We start from the raw sequence: 15451 nt of genomic DNA, 5'->3' as shown, positions 1-15451 counted from the left end.
AAAGATTAACAATTAACAACATTAAATATTTGTTAATTGTATAAACTATAAATGATTTGATATTATAAGAGAAATCTATTTATTAGGTTGTAAAATATCACGTCAGGTTATATAGTTCGTGGTTCGAATTAGTATCAATAAGGAGGTAGTGTTCCAAATAAAGTTTCAGTTATAAATTAAAAGTAAACATATTATGCGAACATGCCGACGTACGAAATGCCATTATTAGTACGAATAGCAAACAAGGTATCATATTAATTCGTAATACGTTTTACAAGATACATTTAATATATTTCTTAACCTCGAAATAAATTTTTTACGTTATAATTAACAATTAAAATGACAAATTATATTTGTAGGTACAATATGCATCTGTCTTGAAGAATGTGGCAAATTCTATATTTGAGACAGGTGGATTTATTAGAAAAATTGAAAATTGGGGTGATAAGCAACTTCCATGCGTAGCATCTGCTCATGGTAGAACTAATACACACGCTAGGTAGGTATTTACAATTATTTTCTTTTGTACATTTAAATAATATGTCTTAATCAGATAATCCTTATTATATTCAGACATTTCATGATTTGTTTTGATATGCCACCATCTCAAATTTGTAAACTCGAAGATGATTGTGGAAGAAATATAAGTATTATTAGAGCAAGTGTATATAAACAAAATATTCCACCTAAAAATATACGATGCACATGGGAAGAAGAAATGTTACCTCCACCTTATAGGTAAGTACTTTTAAACTTTAGATAACGTCTTTATATATTTTATCTGTAATAACTGTTTCATGTATATTTTTTATTTAACAGACCCAGTGTGTTAAAACTTTTAGAACAAGCCAAGAAACATAAGCGGTACAAATCTCAATTCAAGTATAATTCTGGTCTTAATTATTATCCTTTCTTGAAATGAACGAATTGCTCGATCACGATACAATATACAATGTATATAAAATGTAAATAAAAATTTGGGCAAAGCCAAATAAGATGAAAATAATTTAGTAAATGTAAAGGTCACCTAGTTATGTTTTTTGTAGGTCATTTATTAACTCATATTATCAATACATTATGAAAAATTATTTTTATAATCATCAAAAAATATTTGTACAAAATACTTAATATAATTATATATCATTTATCATTATACAATAACTATAATAGTTATCGTTTCACGCGTAACATGAATTTTTTAAAGTATAATTTGGTTATACTGTAACTCGTAAGGGATTGGACAGTAACAGTAGCAGAGTTGCCAGCTGTTTATACCGATAGCTCTTTTTTATAATTTATTTGTAATATTTAACAAATGTGTATAATCAGCCGGTTGTGTACCGTTGCACAATATATTCTTTTCTTTTATATTTGCAAATAAATCGCTTTTTCATTAAAGAATGAATTTTTTAACAGTTTTTAAATACATTAATAATATATGTTCGATGTATTATCGTTCAAAGTATACTTCTCAATTTTCACAGATTGAGCATAGATGTGTATGTGCAACATTGAGATTGCTCATATCTTTGAAAAGGAAAGTACACAAATTTTATAATATTGTACTTGACTATCTCCTAAATTAAATGCATAGAAAGTCATCTGGCACGCGCGAAGATGCGTTTTGTGCACCATTTACAATTGGACCACGATAAGAAACATTGTTGTACAAGGAAATTTTGTCCGTAAGTCTAGTGTATCATAAAGATAAAATAAGAGACGCGAATGTAATTGGAATTTCTTCGAACAACATTTAGTTTTAGACGAACAGCTTTACATATGTCTGGTATTCCCGAAATTAATACCACTTTGATTAGCACCCTTATTGCTGCCGTACTGCAGACTAATCACACCCTGTCCAGCCCTTAATTGTTCTTCGGTGAAGTTACGTACATTTTTATCCGCTTCTTTTGGTCCGATGCTTGGTTTACCATAGTTACCCGCCTAGAAACATAAATTTTAAGTTAGAACACCAATACAAAATTATTCGTTAATAAAAAATTTTCGTAAGTTAATTATGATTAAATGATTAATACTATATTCAAAGAATTGTTTAAACTTTGCATAAAGATGTTTTAACGTTTCTATAATATTGCTGAATAGCTTCACCAACTAGTTTCAATGATGTCGGTGTGGAGACGAAACGTTGAAACACTTTCAAAAGGATATAACTAACCTTGAATTTATAGTAAGCTAGAGCTTTCGAAGAAGGAAAAGATGTTACATGTACATATACCTTTCTACCGAGGGATTGCAAGCAAATTACGACTGAATTGAGATTTTGTCTTTCCCACAGATCGACAGTTTGGAAGGTTTCTTGGGCTGGAACACCTAGCATTCTCGCAGCATCGAGGAATGCATTGATATTCTCCATACACTTGAAGGCCAAACTAGTCTTGTTAATTTTCTTCACCGATCCCTCTTTAATATCGTTCACTAGCCTGAAAAATGAAGAACGATAATTAATTATGAAAAAATCGGAGCAACAACGATCAATATTGTTTAACAAAGTGTAACTACTTGCAAAGAAGGACTCCGTCTCTCAACGTTTCATAGAAATTATCCATATCCCCGTCGGTGTTTATATTCTCACCGGTGATCGTTTTGATCCATTCCAAACATTCCTGCGCCAGTTCCTTGCTATATTTGCTGTTGATCTGTAACAGAAATGCATTTACGATCAGTCTCAGTTTTCTTTGGGAATCCAACAATAACAAAAGTTACGAGATTATCGAAAAGGTAAGATTGATAAAAAAAAAAAAAAAAAAAAACAGAAATCAAAATTTCTGTTCATCTATCGTCGTATAAAATTCTGATTTAGAGAAAATGTTCCGGTTTATTAGACGTCTTAATTTATGTTTTATTATGTCAAAGATTTCACGAGATTTTCGTCGATCTTTCGAACTCGAAGGGGCACGAGCCACTAGCGACTGCTTGTTATTAATTATGCGATGTGCCAGTGATCCAAGTAACACATCCTGTAGGGTCTGCGACATGAGCGTGGCCGGAGTCACTGACCCAACTTGTTTAAACACTTTGCTCGTTGTTTCTTCGAGGTGCCTCGCAAATCTTCCCCGTGAACGAAAGCATCGTTTCGCAGAAAGTTTCTGCGCTGTTTAAAAATGATTAAAGACGTAGTATGTATTCTCATTTACTTTTCCATTGTCAAGACGATTTCCAGAGTAACATTTTTTTGTCGCTTTCTACGTTTCTGAAGAGGACATAGAACAAACGACGAAATGCTTACCGATCTATCGATATAGAAGAGAAACTTTAATCAACCTAGGAAGACAAAAATCTCTGCTCCAATTCCAAAATAAGGATCAGAAATTCTTTTGGCCCCTTTCGAGTACCATACTCGTTTCTGAATTCAAGATTTTACAAAAGACGTTACGAACGACCACGGCAACAGCACACGACGAGATTCGTATAACCTGAAGTCCGTGGAGAACGCGTAATGGGCGCACAGTTATTCACGTAAAGGCTACCTAAAAAGGAGAGGTTCGTAAGCATGGACCGTCGCATTCATCCCGATGCAGTATGTATATTCCGTTAGGCATACGGTGTCTTGATCGTGATGTATTTCACGTGTCTGCGTCGTAAAACGACCAGTCTTGTGATCCTGTGCATGCAATTAGAATAATATACTATCGATTTGGCGTCTGGTATCCTTGTTCTAAGCGTGGTGGTAATCAGAATTTTGCAATATTTGGAGCATCGTTGCAAATATCTCTTGGTCCGGTATTTTCATTTTTCAGATTCTTCGTATTTTCGAATACGTTCAATTGATATATCAGAGTTCGTAAGCGTGGAATAGTAAATTTTATTAAATCAACTGTAAGATCGAGAGAATCGAGCAACCGGGAGGCCAAGCGTATTAATTATAAATTATAATGTGAATCTGTCAGAATTCTCGTTACAGACATATAAACCAGGAAGTTCATAAACAATGCCTCGTTCAAAGAAGTTTCACGATAGAGGTATTCACTTTCTCCGAACGCATCATTCGGCAGTCCGTTGAAATTGCATCCTAATCACGGAAGAAGAATATGCACGAGCAATTACAATGTGCAATTAATAAGGATAATAGCGATTGTTAAATTCGAAGTGTTGGAACTTTCACGCAAGTGTGGATCTTGCTTCCTCTAACTTGCTCCTGTTATTTCGCTATTTCGCGGAACATTTTGTTGTTACGACTTAGTCGCCTTAGTCTATAAGACGTCAAAAGGAAATACGCGATATTTCTGTATACAAGCAAACTTTTTTCCGTGTTAAAAGCTATCTCGCTTCAAGCAAAAAAACATCCTTTGCTATATTATCACTCGTATTTATGTAAGTGTTTCTAGTTTTTCGTATCTTTGTTTGAAATAGATGCTTTGAACGTTGTTATCATAAAATCACATAGCATTATCGTTATCATACGATCACAGAGTCTCGAGTATCCATAATAGCAGAAAACATGTATTACGTTAATGGAAGGAAGATTACGAGCGAAACTCAGATTAATTTTCTTCGATTGACATTTCTTTTATTTAATATAAATCCTTCGATTCTTATAAATATTATATTTGTAATCTTTGGGAAGTGATAGCAGGTAATCTGTGTAGTTACAAGTGTTCTTCTACACTCGGTTCCCCATAGCCAACGATAACATTCGATTCGTCCTCAACGACATCCACTATCTCCGTGATATAAGCCCGTGTATGATGTAGAACACGATGTGAATACTATATTTAGATATTGAGTAAGCGCACGATAATTTCATTAACGAGGAAAGAATGACGAGGAGCGTTGAAAAATGCTGGCGGTTTTGGGGCAACCGAGTGGAACGAAGCAAACACCGTTCCGAGCGACGTGTCTCGCTTATGAAAGTACCTTTCAGATTACTTAATACGGGATTATAACATCGGCGAGTCTTCTATTGTAAGGTTGTAGCTCTGCGAGATCATTTGCATAAACTCGCGGCCACGTCAGCGGTCGCTTTGCAATTTTTGCTTGTGTAATTATTCCCGTGCGTCGCCGTGTTTGATCTTTCGTTTCCAGTAATATCTATTATTATACTTATTACGAACGCGAATAAAAAAGATCATTCGCCTTTTAACTTTTACAGAAATTAATTCTAATTATTGCGTCGTCCGTTTCCATCGCTCGGACAAGCTGAGAATGTTTTTCCTTTTAATTGTAATTATCGTGTTTTCATTTCGCGTTTTCACCTCGTTGAAAAGAATTGTTGATCATAACGAAAAAATATGAGAACCTAACACGATATGCCAGGGAAACGATTATTTTCTATTTTGTTTCTTTCGTGATCGAGAAACGAATCTAAAAATAACAGTCGCACGATAGACGCACGTTAATTTATCTAACCTCGACCAAAGAATAACGCTTATCGTTAGGTTAAATTTCACGAAGGCAACGTACAGGTCTTACAAAAGCTACCGAGGCAAAACGAAATGTTTAGGGACAGGGTGTGACGTCTACCTATATAGATTCCGCTGCATACCAGGCGATCTTGAAGCTGGATCTTCTCGAGCAGGCTGCTCAAGTTGGAAGGGCGTGGTGGAGCGCCTATTGTGTCGAAGATTATGTGGGGTTGCAACAGGCGAACCCTCGTTTATATCATTTTTCTTGCTTCTTCCGACGAGCGATGCTTCCGCTATAAAACGTACGCTCGAACGTTATCTTCTTTATAATTGACTGGAGTTGTTTATAAAAACTGTATGTTTTTGGCAAGAAAAATATTCACGGCAGATTCTACCAAGAAACAGGCATGTTTGTCGAAATTGTCTATCACGCTCAAATAACATGACGTAAGAAACGACGTGTCGATATTAGATTATTTTACGTGATCATTGCACTTTACCCGATTAGATATCGCGTACTTGTTAAATTTTTAAACGACGCCGTACATTTTTGTTTACCGTCGCGTTTCCATTTATTTTTGGACAGAAAAATATTTAGACATTGGTCTTATCTTTTGTCATTGGAATGTAAGAGTTACTATTCCCTGTGCAAAGATATTACAGGTTTCTTTCTGTAATCTGTGCATCTGATATCTGAAAGGAACGCAATTTGTCGCAGTCACGCAGATCGTTCTGCGAAGGAACGCAGCTTGTATGGAAGATTGTTGCAAGCGCAAGTGTGAGTCGGTTGCCGGGGCAAGTGTTTGCAGTTAAAGGATTGCCTCGTGTCTCTCTGATACTTGCGACAACGACGCTTTTAACGGCGCTCTAGCTCGTTCACGGTCATGAAAATTGGGTCAGAGGCCTGGCCATCAATGAGTCGCTGGACAAATTGAAGGAATTGCTCTTCTCGAACAGTATGCCACCAGCGAAATCATTTTCCTCGTTACACCAAGTCCACTTAGATTAATTTATTGGTCATAGAATTAACGTTGTTAACTAACTTACGATCGGAGATGAAGCCTACGATTGCTTCGTTGATTGATGCAATAGGAACATGTTTCACTCGAAAGTGTCTCTGAATTTCTTGCAAATATATCAAAATATTACCGGTTATAATTTATTAATAATTCGATTTGTTTCAATTTGAACATTATTGATGTTACTGATTATATAGAATTATTGGCTTAATCAATATTTTATATTATACACGTCGTTTAAGTTTGATTTATTTCTACAGATTAAAAAATTCCTACCAATAAATCACTTACAATTCCTCTTTGTCAGAGATAAGACGATTAAGTAGCAATTGCTACGAATCAAGCTGTATTCGCTGTATACGACGCAGCAATATTTCAACCACGTAATTTAGTTATCGATTAGACGATAAGAGACAGTTAGATCGATCGGCGCAACGATTTTTAAAAAACCATCGACCAATATCTGAATAAATATTAAATTGATATGGAACTGTGATATCGAGGCATGAATCCTGTGAATTTTACAATTTCTCAGAGATGGAATTCGCTGTACAAGCAATGACGTAATGCTTCTGTATAATTTTACGCGATTCAAACTCAATTTTTTATTCTCTCTTAATTTAGCAGAATAAAACGGCCAGAACGAGTTCGGTACTACGAGATTCGCAACGTTCAGAACGCGTGATCTAAAATCCCTTTCCACGAATCGAAGGAAAAAGAAAAACAGATGGAATTGCATCGATTACGTCGATTCACCTTGATCACGAACGCAAGGAGAACAGCATTTAAAAGTGTCTCTCGTTCGACCAGTTTCCATATCGGTGCAAAAGATTTGCTCCTGAAACGATTGGTTGTCTAACGATCTATCTTAGGAAATAGATTATCTCAAAAACGACCTTCATCATAAATCTATAATTAACCTACTTTCTAATAAATATTCCGTAATATGACGCAGTTGCGATTATTTGTCTTTCAATAATTAATCCATTTTTGACTCGTATATGTCCTTCCGATAACTAATCTCTTTATCCCTTTCATCTTTATCTTCCACTCAATTTCTACCCATTCGAATTATTTTTACAACTTACTTGATTACGTTCTAGCGATGAAGAAGACACTCGACAATTTCTAAAGTACATAGATAAGTACTATCTACTTTACTGTCACCTTGATCGGTTCTTTTCCACGTTTTGTGCGGACAACTTTCCAGAAAAGCGATACTTACGATTACATTACATACAACGAACGTATAAAATTGTCTATGAGTTTAGTAACGAAAAAAATAAAAAAAAAAAGAGAAAAAGCGTAATCTAGATTCAAAAAAATCGTTGACCTACTTTAAGAGGAGTCGCGATTGCGTAATTTTACGTTTCATACACGACACAGTTTCATACAGATACATAAGCGTGTTTAAACGCGAGTCTCCTCCAAGGTTGCCTGCCTTGTCGGCCATATAAGGACCTCTAAACGAGATGAAGCCCGAGCAGGTAAGACACCGTCGCCACGTCGATAACCATCTTGTGCTCGCACGTGAAACTTTGCAAGTTGAACGACATACTTTGTAAATATACGTCAAAAAGTTATACGATCGTCGTGAAACATTGCTTTCATACAGCTCATCACTTTTTTCAGCCATTTAGACCGAACATCTGTTGGCTGGGTCACACGGAACTCCATTAACTTTATTTTATTGAACAAATTGTCGCTTGTTTGTGTTACCGATGCCAGGATTTCGATTTGCTTGGCTTCTGATTAATTTCAATTGTATTCCACGACTTATACGTTCTGCTATATTATTCTACGAGTCCAGATATCGCTGCAAATATTCTTTATATCTTGTATTTTGTATTCGCCTTTTGTTCATTTATTGCAAGTTCCATCGATCGTTCGTCGCTATTTATGCGATCTTTGCTAACGCGCGAGATCTCGTCCTGATGGAAACTGATCGCATACGAAGTGGAGAAGTTCACGGTTGTTCCTCGACCGTGAAATTCCCTGTAGCACTCGTGGGAATTGGAGACTGTTAATTTAAAAGAACGCAAGGTCACGAGGGGAGATCGCGTCGAGGTTGCTGAGGTCTTTGCAACTCGGTCATTTTTCGCGGCCCGTGAACTGTTAATTAATTCTTCAGCAACTTTGAGCCCGTTCGGATAATTTCTCCTCCGCACGCGAAGATATGTAATACGAACATAATTTCTGTATTAATCTTTCATTCAGTTCCCTCGAGCATGAAGCTGAAATTCACCGGCATACGTAATTGCGGACAATTTCGTAAGACGTTCCATCATCGTGACGAACGATCGGTAATTAAAGCTGTTTCAACTTGATAAGTGTCAAAGATACGACGTAAAAAAGAAGCTATGCTTCTTGTGAGTCACTCGTGAGCAAGAGAAAGTTCACTGCAACCTATGCACTTATACTTTATCACGATACTTTGCATCCGAAGAAATTCATGCTCGGACTTCATGATTACGGATCTCGAGGTTAATTTCTTTTAAACAGCCCTTTACTCAAATCGCTACCATATGGCGATCAAATATCAGATAACTTCGAGTACACCACTTAAAATAATTAGACTATCGAACTTGACAGATTTATTCTCCCATTAAATTTGATACGTATCTGTTTAACTAAACCTAAACTTAAACCTCGCAATAACTGTATTTTTAATAAACTTGTATAGAAATTATCGTTCGTGTGTATATACATTTACGTGAGAATTAAAGATGCAAAACTACGCATAATACGCAGAAACGTAACATTTCTACAATGGAGTACTCGTTATAACGTTTTATCACAAGGTAAAACGAATTTCTATTTAAGTTCTATTCTTTTAGCCGTGTTCATAGAAATAATTGCATAAAAACTCGCAGTCTAATCGTGAATTTAGAAATTTCAAAGGACACTGTCATACTAACCTCCATATCCAAGTTTATGAACAGTCACGCGTTGATGATGTTCGATGACACGTCGAATTAACGGACTAGCTTTCTATACGTTTTATCGAGATTTCTTCGAGTTAAGTATCTTTCGACGTATCTCGATGAATCAGAGTCGGACTTGGTGGGAATGTTCGTAGCGTGCTGTCGTAAAAAGAAGGAGAAGTAGAATGCAGACATAGGATATTCTACGGACTCGTATCTTGACTTGCTGAACAGAATTTGTATTGCACTGTACGATGTCCTTCGCCTCTATTGCCATGCTCGGCCTCGCGCGTCAGCTAATGATTTGTGCGTACAAATTTACGTAGCCAACGCGTTCTTGGTATTTCGCGATTTTAGATCGCAACTGCGAGAAACATCCGGAGGAATCTCGTTGGAACGACTTTCACATAGATACGCGATATTATTAAAAAATATTACGCGAATTCTACGAATTTATTCGAGAAGAGCAATTCTACGAGTTTAATGCTAGAACCAACGTAAGAGCAGTCAGAACGGACAATCCGTAATTCTTTTTTTATTAATTTCTAATCAGAAATTTCGCGCGATATACTTTTAGGGATTTGCTTTGGGTTAATCGCCAGAGAAACCTGCTGTAATAATCCTAAATTGAATTCTACACGTAAAAATGTTAAAAAACGCGATTATTTTCGAAGCTTTTATTCTCGAGATTTAAATTTCATTTCTAAAGTCACCGATGACTACTGCGAGGATTAATTTTACTCACCCATGAAAGGAAATATTTTCCAAGATCTCCAACGCGTCTAGTATGTCAATTTACTGGCAGCTGTTAGCTACGAAGCGAAGATTCACGCGTGGAGATTCGAACGACGGAAGAGGAAAGGTCAGCAACGGACAACAGGATTTGCTGGAAGGAGCCTGAAGGAATTTGCATCGTAAATTCTCGTATCGATTGTTATATAAACGTAGTAAGGAAACTCGAATGGTAAGCAAGGAACGAGTGTTTCTCGAATGTTCGCCTTCGGTTATTCGTTCCTAAAATGGAAACCACTTTATAGTATTTCCGGTGGCTAATACAGATATCTTGTGCACAGGGATGAAGCACGCCTATTTTTAGAACCGTAGTATAATGCTGCACATTCATTCTCGTGCTTGGTTCACGGAAACACGTGGCTATAATTGTTATCTCTATTTTGTAACGAAACATCGGTCCCGTATGGTGTACCGTGGGGAACGATACAGAAGGCAGGAATTGAAATAACAGTTCTTAAAAATATCGTGCCATAAACCACAAGGGAGAAGCGTGTTTCGACTACAACATACGTGTAATTAGCGTGTTTGGAATTAAAAGCAGTCATGGTTTCGTGAGTGCTACAAATATCAGTGAAAACAAATGCTCTACGAAAACGTGGGCGTGGTATATCGCGTGCTATATCCTGGTATATGCTATAGTAACTAGATTCTGGATACTCGTACTAACGATTGCTGCATCTTAAGTATAAAATGTATTAATATCGATATTAATGTTATTCAAAAAGATAAATATTAATAGAAATATACAATGTAACGAAATATTAGGCTTCAAAATGGAGTATGAATAACAAAAAATATTAGCGGGAAATAATTACTGGAATAAGGTACAATTCTACTCTATTCCACATTTAACAGTCCCATTACCTATTATCTGTAAGAATTATTGTTCTTTTATAAAACTACCAAGCAATTTGTTTTCGAAGGGAAACATTGCACCGACTGACCCAATAATTATGAAAAATAATTACGGTTCGTGGGGTGAACCTTGTACCGATAGCAACACTATCGTTGACCTCTCGTCATTCTATACGTTCGTTAATTTCTTCTAATATCGCAAGTGTAGTATTACAATTTTCGATCGCGAAAATTCGCGAAGCCACGGCTCTATAATTTTGCCATTTTTAGAACGCAGCGAGATCTTATTCGCTTTCACCGATAATTGAACAAATGACACAATAACAGCGAAAAAGGAACAGAACCAATAAAGGAACGATCGCATTCCAGTAGCGATAAGCGTATCTTTATAATGAACATGCGTTTCTTCACGAGTGTTATAACGAGCGTCCTTCGGACTAGTTATTCGCCGATTGTTTCACGAGACAAAAAAAAAGAAACGAGTTCGGAGCCGGTGCACAACGAGCCCTTTGTATTTCACCCCATTTTTCTCTCTCGTTTGATCGAGACGATGAATATCGCGTTTCTTTTTCTCATATTCTTCTTTTCTTTTTTATATGGAACGTAGTTACTTTCCATTGTACGAGTACAACACGAGGATGACACAGTTCCGCTCCACTTTTTTGCTTGTAAGTTAATTAGGAAACCGAGGTTGCTCCTTTTCTATCAGTTAAGTACCGGTGTTCTTTATTTAAAGACGACGAATTTTTATTGGATCTGTGGTTTATTTTCAAATCGATCACCTTCGAATTTTAACAATCGACAGACCTAGAATCGAAATGGCGAGAGTCAAGATTTTAAAATTTAGTCGGATATTTCAATTTTCAGAAGTCTCGTCTTTCAGCCGCGATTCGACTTCACGACCGTAGAAAATACGACGAATTTGTTATAATAAGAAATGCAGAATGCCAGCAGCGAGGTTGATTCTCAGCTCTTCGATCGTCAATGGCGAATAATTAATCACGAAAAGAATATTTTATATATTTGTATATTATATATATATTTGTATATTATTTATCATATATTACATACGTGACATTTTTATAAAAACCTTTATTTCTTTCACGCAGTCGATATTTTTTCTGAAATGAAATATACTAAGATAGATATCCTCGAAAAACATGGAAGTTATCGTCTCTGTAGCACTAAAATATTTATAGTAAAAGCAACGGTTATGAAAACTTTATGAATGAACTCGCGTAACCCATTACGCGCAGTACTACGGTTTAACGTTATGAAAGAGTAACGTACAAATGGATCCCAGAATAGATGGTGATTCGACTGTTCACGTGGTAACCTGGAAATATTAGGAAGGCAAAAGGTGAGTCGAGGCGAAGGAATAAGTGTACCATGGCCGGTGAGTTTCGTTTCGAGGGACGCTCCCTTCTTTGGCAACTGGGACTCATTTTAATTCGCCGAACGAAAGAAAGGATCGGCAGCTGTTGCTCGAACAGACGATTCCCTCCGAGGCGAATTCGATGGAAACGCGCCAGCACTTGAGGTGTAACGAAAGGAAACAACCTTCGACCGTATCGAAATCATAAGATATACTTGACTTATCTACGTTTACGTGACGGCTTGTCATTTCCGTTCCGGATGAAATTGCAGTTCCCTTCAAACTGCAGCGAATTCGTTCACCTTCCTTTTTTGCTTCCAACCAAGAGAATTTGATTTTTATGCTCGAAGAGAATCAACATCGAACTATACTTTCATAGAAAGTTACTTTCCTGCGCAGTATATCGCGTATATTACGATCGTATACGACAAATTTATTTCGTACGTAGATTTTCTATATTTCTGCTAGCTGGCATCGTCGCACGCGTGAACATCTGCATCTGCACGGAGTACAATGACAGTTCTATTCTGGAGAATTTGATTGAAATACGCGTTGACTTCTTATCGAGGGGGAATTTGATGATTAAACGAAGAGTTTATTTATACATTGAACGAAATTCTGATTATGAAACGATGGAACGCGAGCAATTTAATCAATTCGCGTTAAAAGAGAAAAAACATTTTCAAATGGTAAAATCACGTCACGATCTTCCTGTGGACAGTTACGTTCCTTCACGCTCCGCATTCTAATTACACTTGGGATTACTCCGCGATAAGCGTCATGGAATATCTCTGACACGAGCATCGTAATCTATATACACAACTGGCTGACACGTACGTACATATAGGACTAAGATAAACGTGTGAATTATTCCAACGTTCCTAAGCATTCAATAAAGCATCGCAACGTTCACCAAGTGCAAATTCCGTCTCTAATTCTCGATTAAACAGCAGTCAACAGACAAAACAAAACGCTATTAACGCTACAGCTTACTATTAATTCTCTCTTCTCGTTAATAAAATAATAATTATCTTTAGAAAACGATAACTGAATTTCGTATATAAACCCCTTAAAAATTACGTCAAAAAATTGTTCAAAAATTCTTTCCTCAAATATCGATAATCAATATGGAAAAACAACCACTTCTCTATCACGAGAGAAATAATTCATCTATCGTACAGAGCACAGGTGCAACGAACGTAGGACGCGTTGCGCGTGCGTGGCCACCCTCAGTAGGTCGAATTCCTCGAGGGATGGTCTCTCTCAGTAGGTCACGAAACACCAGATGAAAGAAATACGCGTTTTAAGGAAAAAAATTAAATTCATTCTTTACCTTTCTTTGCGCTTCTGCCGCGAATCCAGACTTGGTAGCCCTGTTGTTAGCCATTTTGTTCACCCTCGATCTGTTTCACTCAAAGGAAATGCACAAACAGAACGACGCCGATATTAACTACGAACCGTAACACGAAGTTCACCGTCCGATGATTGCGGCACGACTGACGCGCCTCGGAACCGTGTGCCGATCGGCAAGAGCAAGAGTCCTTTCGACGCTTATTGGCCGACCCGGGACTGGTCGAGTATTGAGTTTTCGTCTGACGCCGAGACACGTGACCTCCGTTCTCCAGTCTGGCACGAAGATGACGTCAGGCGCCGTCTCTGACGAATTCCTGGAGTCGCTTTCGTGCGGAAAAATTTCTCTCAGAGAGAATCTACAGGATATACCTATGGCGTGACAATGGTACGGGAGGATGCATTGTGTTTTAATCGAGATTATCACGGAGATTCGTGATTTTGGATGTCTTAAGATCGTAATATTCAATAAGCGAAGTAAAAGTAGCAGGACTATCGGAGAATTAAGAATATCGTGGGTCATAGCGGAGTAGAGAATGGTATTTCATAAAATTGGTATTTTCTTTTTAGTGAAATATCTATGCATTTACGTGTACACAATACGCATGACAGATGAAGGTACATACGATATCAGAAGCGTAATCGTTATATCAGATCGTCCAAAAAGTTTCTTTCGTCTTATAAGGAAATAATGGATACACATTTTCCGTTTTATATTATTTTATCGAATTACGTACGATCCATTTTGTTCTATCGAGATAAAGATCACAACGTTCGACAGATTTAGGTTTCGTGTTTGTATAAAGATGCGTCGTTGTAAAAGACGGGTCTGTAAAAGAAAGACGCTTTTCGGACAAACTAATATTTAACGTATGAAGCAAATCTCTGCGTAGGTTTCATTTTTACAGAAATTTCTGTAAGCATCCGTGGGCTAACGTTACAAAATATTTGATAAAAAAGCGCAACTTAACGAAGAAGGGACAAATGTGAAGCCATAGAAGCGTTAATCGACACAGTGGACGTTATTTTTAAGCTTATATATGGGGAAGTAAATTTTAAGGGGCCGTTTTTTTACAAACGTTGCTTTGTTAATTTTGTGTGCCATGTGTCTAGGTTCGTGGTTGATTTGTGTGCAGTGGTGACGTCAGCTTCAGATATAGGCTGACGAATGCTTCGAAAGGCACTTACTACGTTTTGAAACTGTTTTAAAATCTTTTATGTGGTAATCTTATCGTAGCTTTGTATTTAGTCATCGAGGAATAAGTATTTCGTTTTAATAACCTTTTATCCATTTCTGATAACTCGACGTGCAAGTATGATTTGTTTTTAAAACCTTTATCCGTTTCAATCCTATAATTTTTCCTTCTTGGTATTATACTAAGAAAATAGAAAATAAAGCTTGCAGTTTTATGCGAAACATAGTAGCACAAATTTTTACGAGACGAAAGAATGCCAGCTAGGTCGTAGAACCTACGATGAATACAGACTGTAAAATCCTTCGACTACCTTTATCCTGACCACTTTCTCGAGCCACTCTGTTGCTTTAGGACGCTACAACGAGAACTCGTTCTGGAAACGGAACTGGCAATAGAACGACAAAGAATTTTTTACGTATGCGTTTCATTTTGTTCCCTCGTTTCCAGTAAATCGAAACTTTCTTCCGACCCTAAGCTCTTACCCCTTCCATTCGCTTTCAAAACGAACGTGAATTCTACAAAACGAATATTTAACAAATATAACCACGTGATCCATTAAAAACGTATAAATCCAGTT

General features: G+C 36.9%; 2 protein-coding genes across 3 annotated transcripts; one reads left to right on the top strand and one right to left on the bottom strand.

Annotated features, from left to right (window-relative positions):
- Positions 1 to 106: 106 nt before the first annotated feature.
- Positions 107 to 1371, top strand: LOC117210796 (probable 28S ribosomal protein S6, mitochondrial). Its single transcript, XM_033454137.1, has 4 exons — positions 107 to 246; positions 360 to 499; positions 574 to 738; positions 820 to 1371. Exons 1-4 carry the CDS (start codon positions 202 to 204, stop codon positions 920 to 922), a joined length of 453 nt encoding a protein of 150 aa, XP_033310028.1. The 5' UTR covers positions 107 to 201; the 3' UTR covers positions 923 to 1371.
- LOC117210794 (myophilin) lies at positions 1037 to 13868 on the bottom strand. 2 transcript variants are annotated; one of them, XM_033454133.1, is made up of 4 exons: positions 13662 to 13868; positions 2521 to 2657; positions 2237 to 2441; positions 1037 to 1944 (listed from the first exon to the last, which is right to left on the bottom strand). In XM_033454133.1, the coding sequence occupies exons 1-4, from the start codon at positions 13713 to 13715 to the stop codon at positions 1774 to 1776; spliced, it is 567 nt and encodes a 188-aa protein (XP_033310024.1). In that variant the 5' UTR covers positions 13716 to 13868; the 3' UTR covers positions 1037 to 1773. The 2 variants fall into 2 exon arrangements, with proteins under 2 accessions (XP_033310024.1, XP_033310026.1); XM_033454135.1 differs by lacking the exon at positions 13662 to 13868 and adding an exon at positions 9301 to 9439.
- Positions 13869 to 15451: the final 1583 nt, after the last annotated feature.

Source organism: Bombus bifarius, unplaced genomic scaffold (genome assembly GCF_011952205.1).
Source record: "Bombus bifarius isolate JDL3187 unplaced genomic scaffold, Bbif_JDL3187 scf7180000008213, whole genome shotgun sequence".
Lineage (NCBI taxonomy): Eukaryota > Metazoa > Arthropoda > Insecta > Hymenoptera > Apidae > Bombus > Bombus bifarius.
Note: the sequence above shows the minus strand (reverse complement) of the source record. Positions and strands in the feature narration are given on the sequence as shown.

Bases quoted from the DNA above. Each gene is read 5' to 3' on its own strand.
- LOC117210796 (XM_033454137.1), top strand. From the start codon at position 202: ATGCCGACGTACGAAATGCCATTATTAGTACGAATAGCAAACAAG. The intron at 247-359 runs GTATCATATTAA...TTATATTTGTAG, and splicing joins TAGTACGAATAGCAAACAAG to GTACAATATGCATCTGTCTT. The intron at 739-819 runs GTAAGTACTTTT...TTTATTTAACAG, and splicing joins ATGTTACCTCCACCTTATAG to ACCCAGTGTGTTAAAACTTT.
- LOC117210794 (XM_033454133.1), bottom strand. From the start codon at position 13,715: ATGGCTAACAACAGGGCTACCAAGTCTGGATTCGCGGCAGAAGCGCAA. The intron at 2,658-13,661 runs GTAAAGAATGAA...TTTCTGTTACAG, and splicing joins CGGCAGAAGCGCAAAGAAAG to ATCAACAGCAAATATAGCAA. The intron at 2,442-2,520 runs GTAGTTACACTT...TTCATTTTTCAG, and splicing joins GACGGAGTCCTTCTTTGCAA to GCTAGTGAACGATATTAAAG.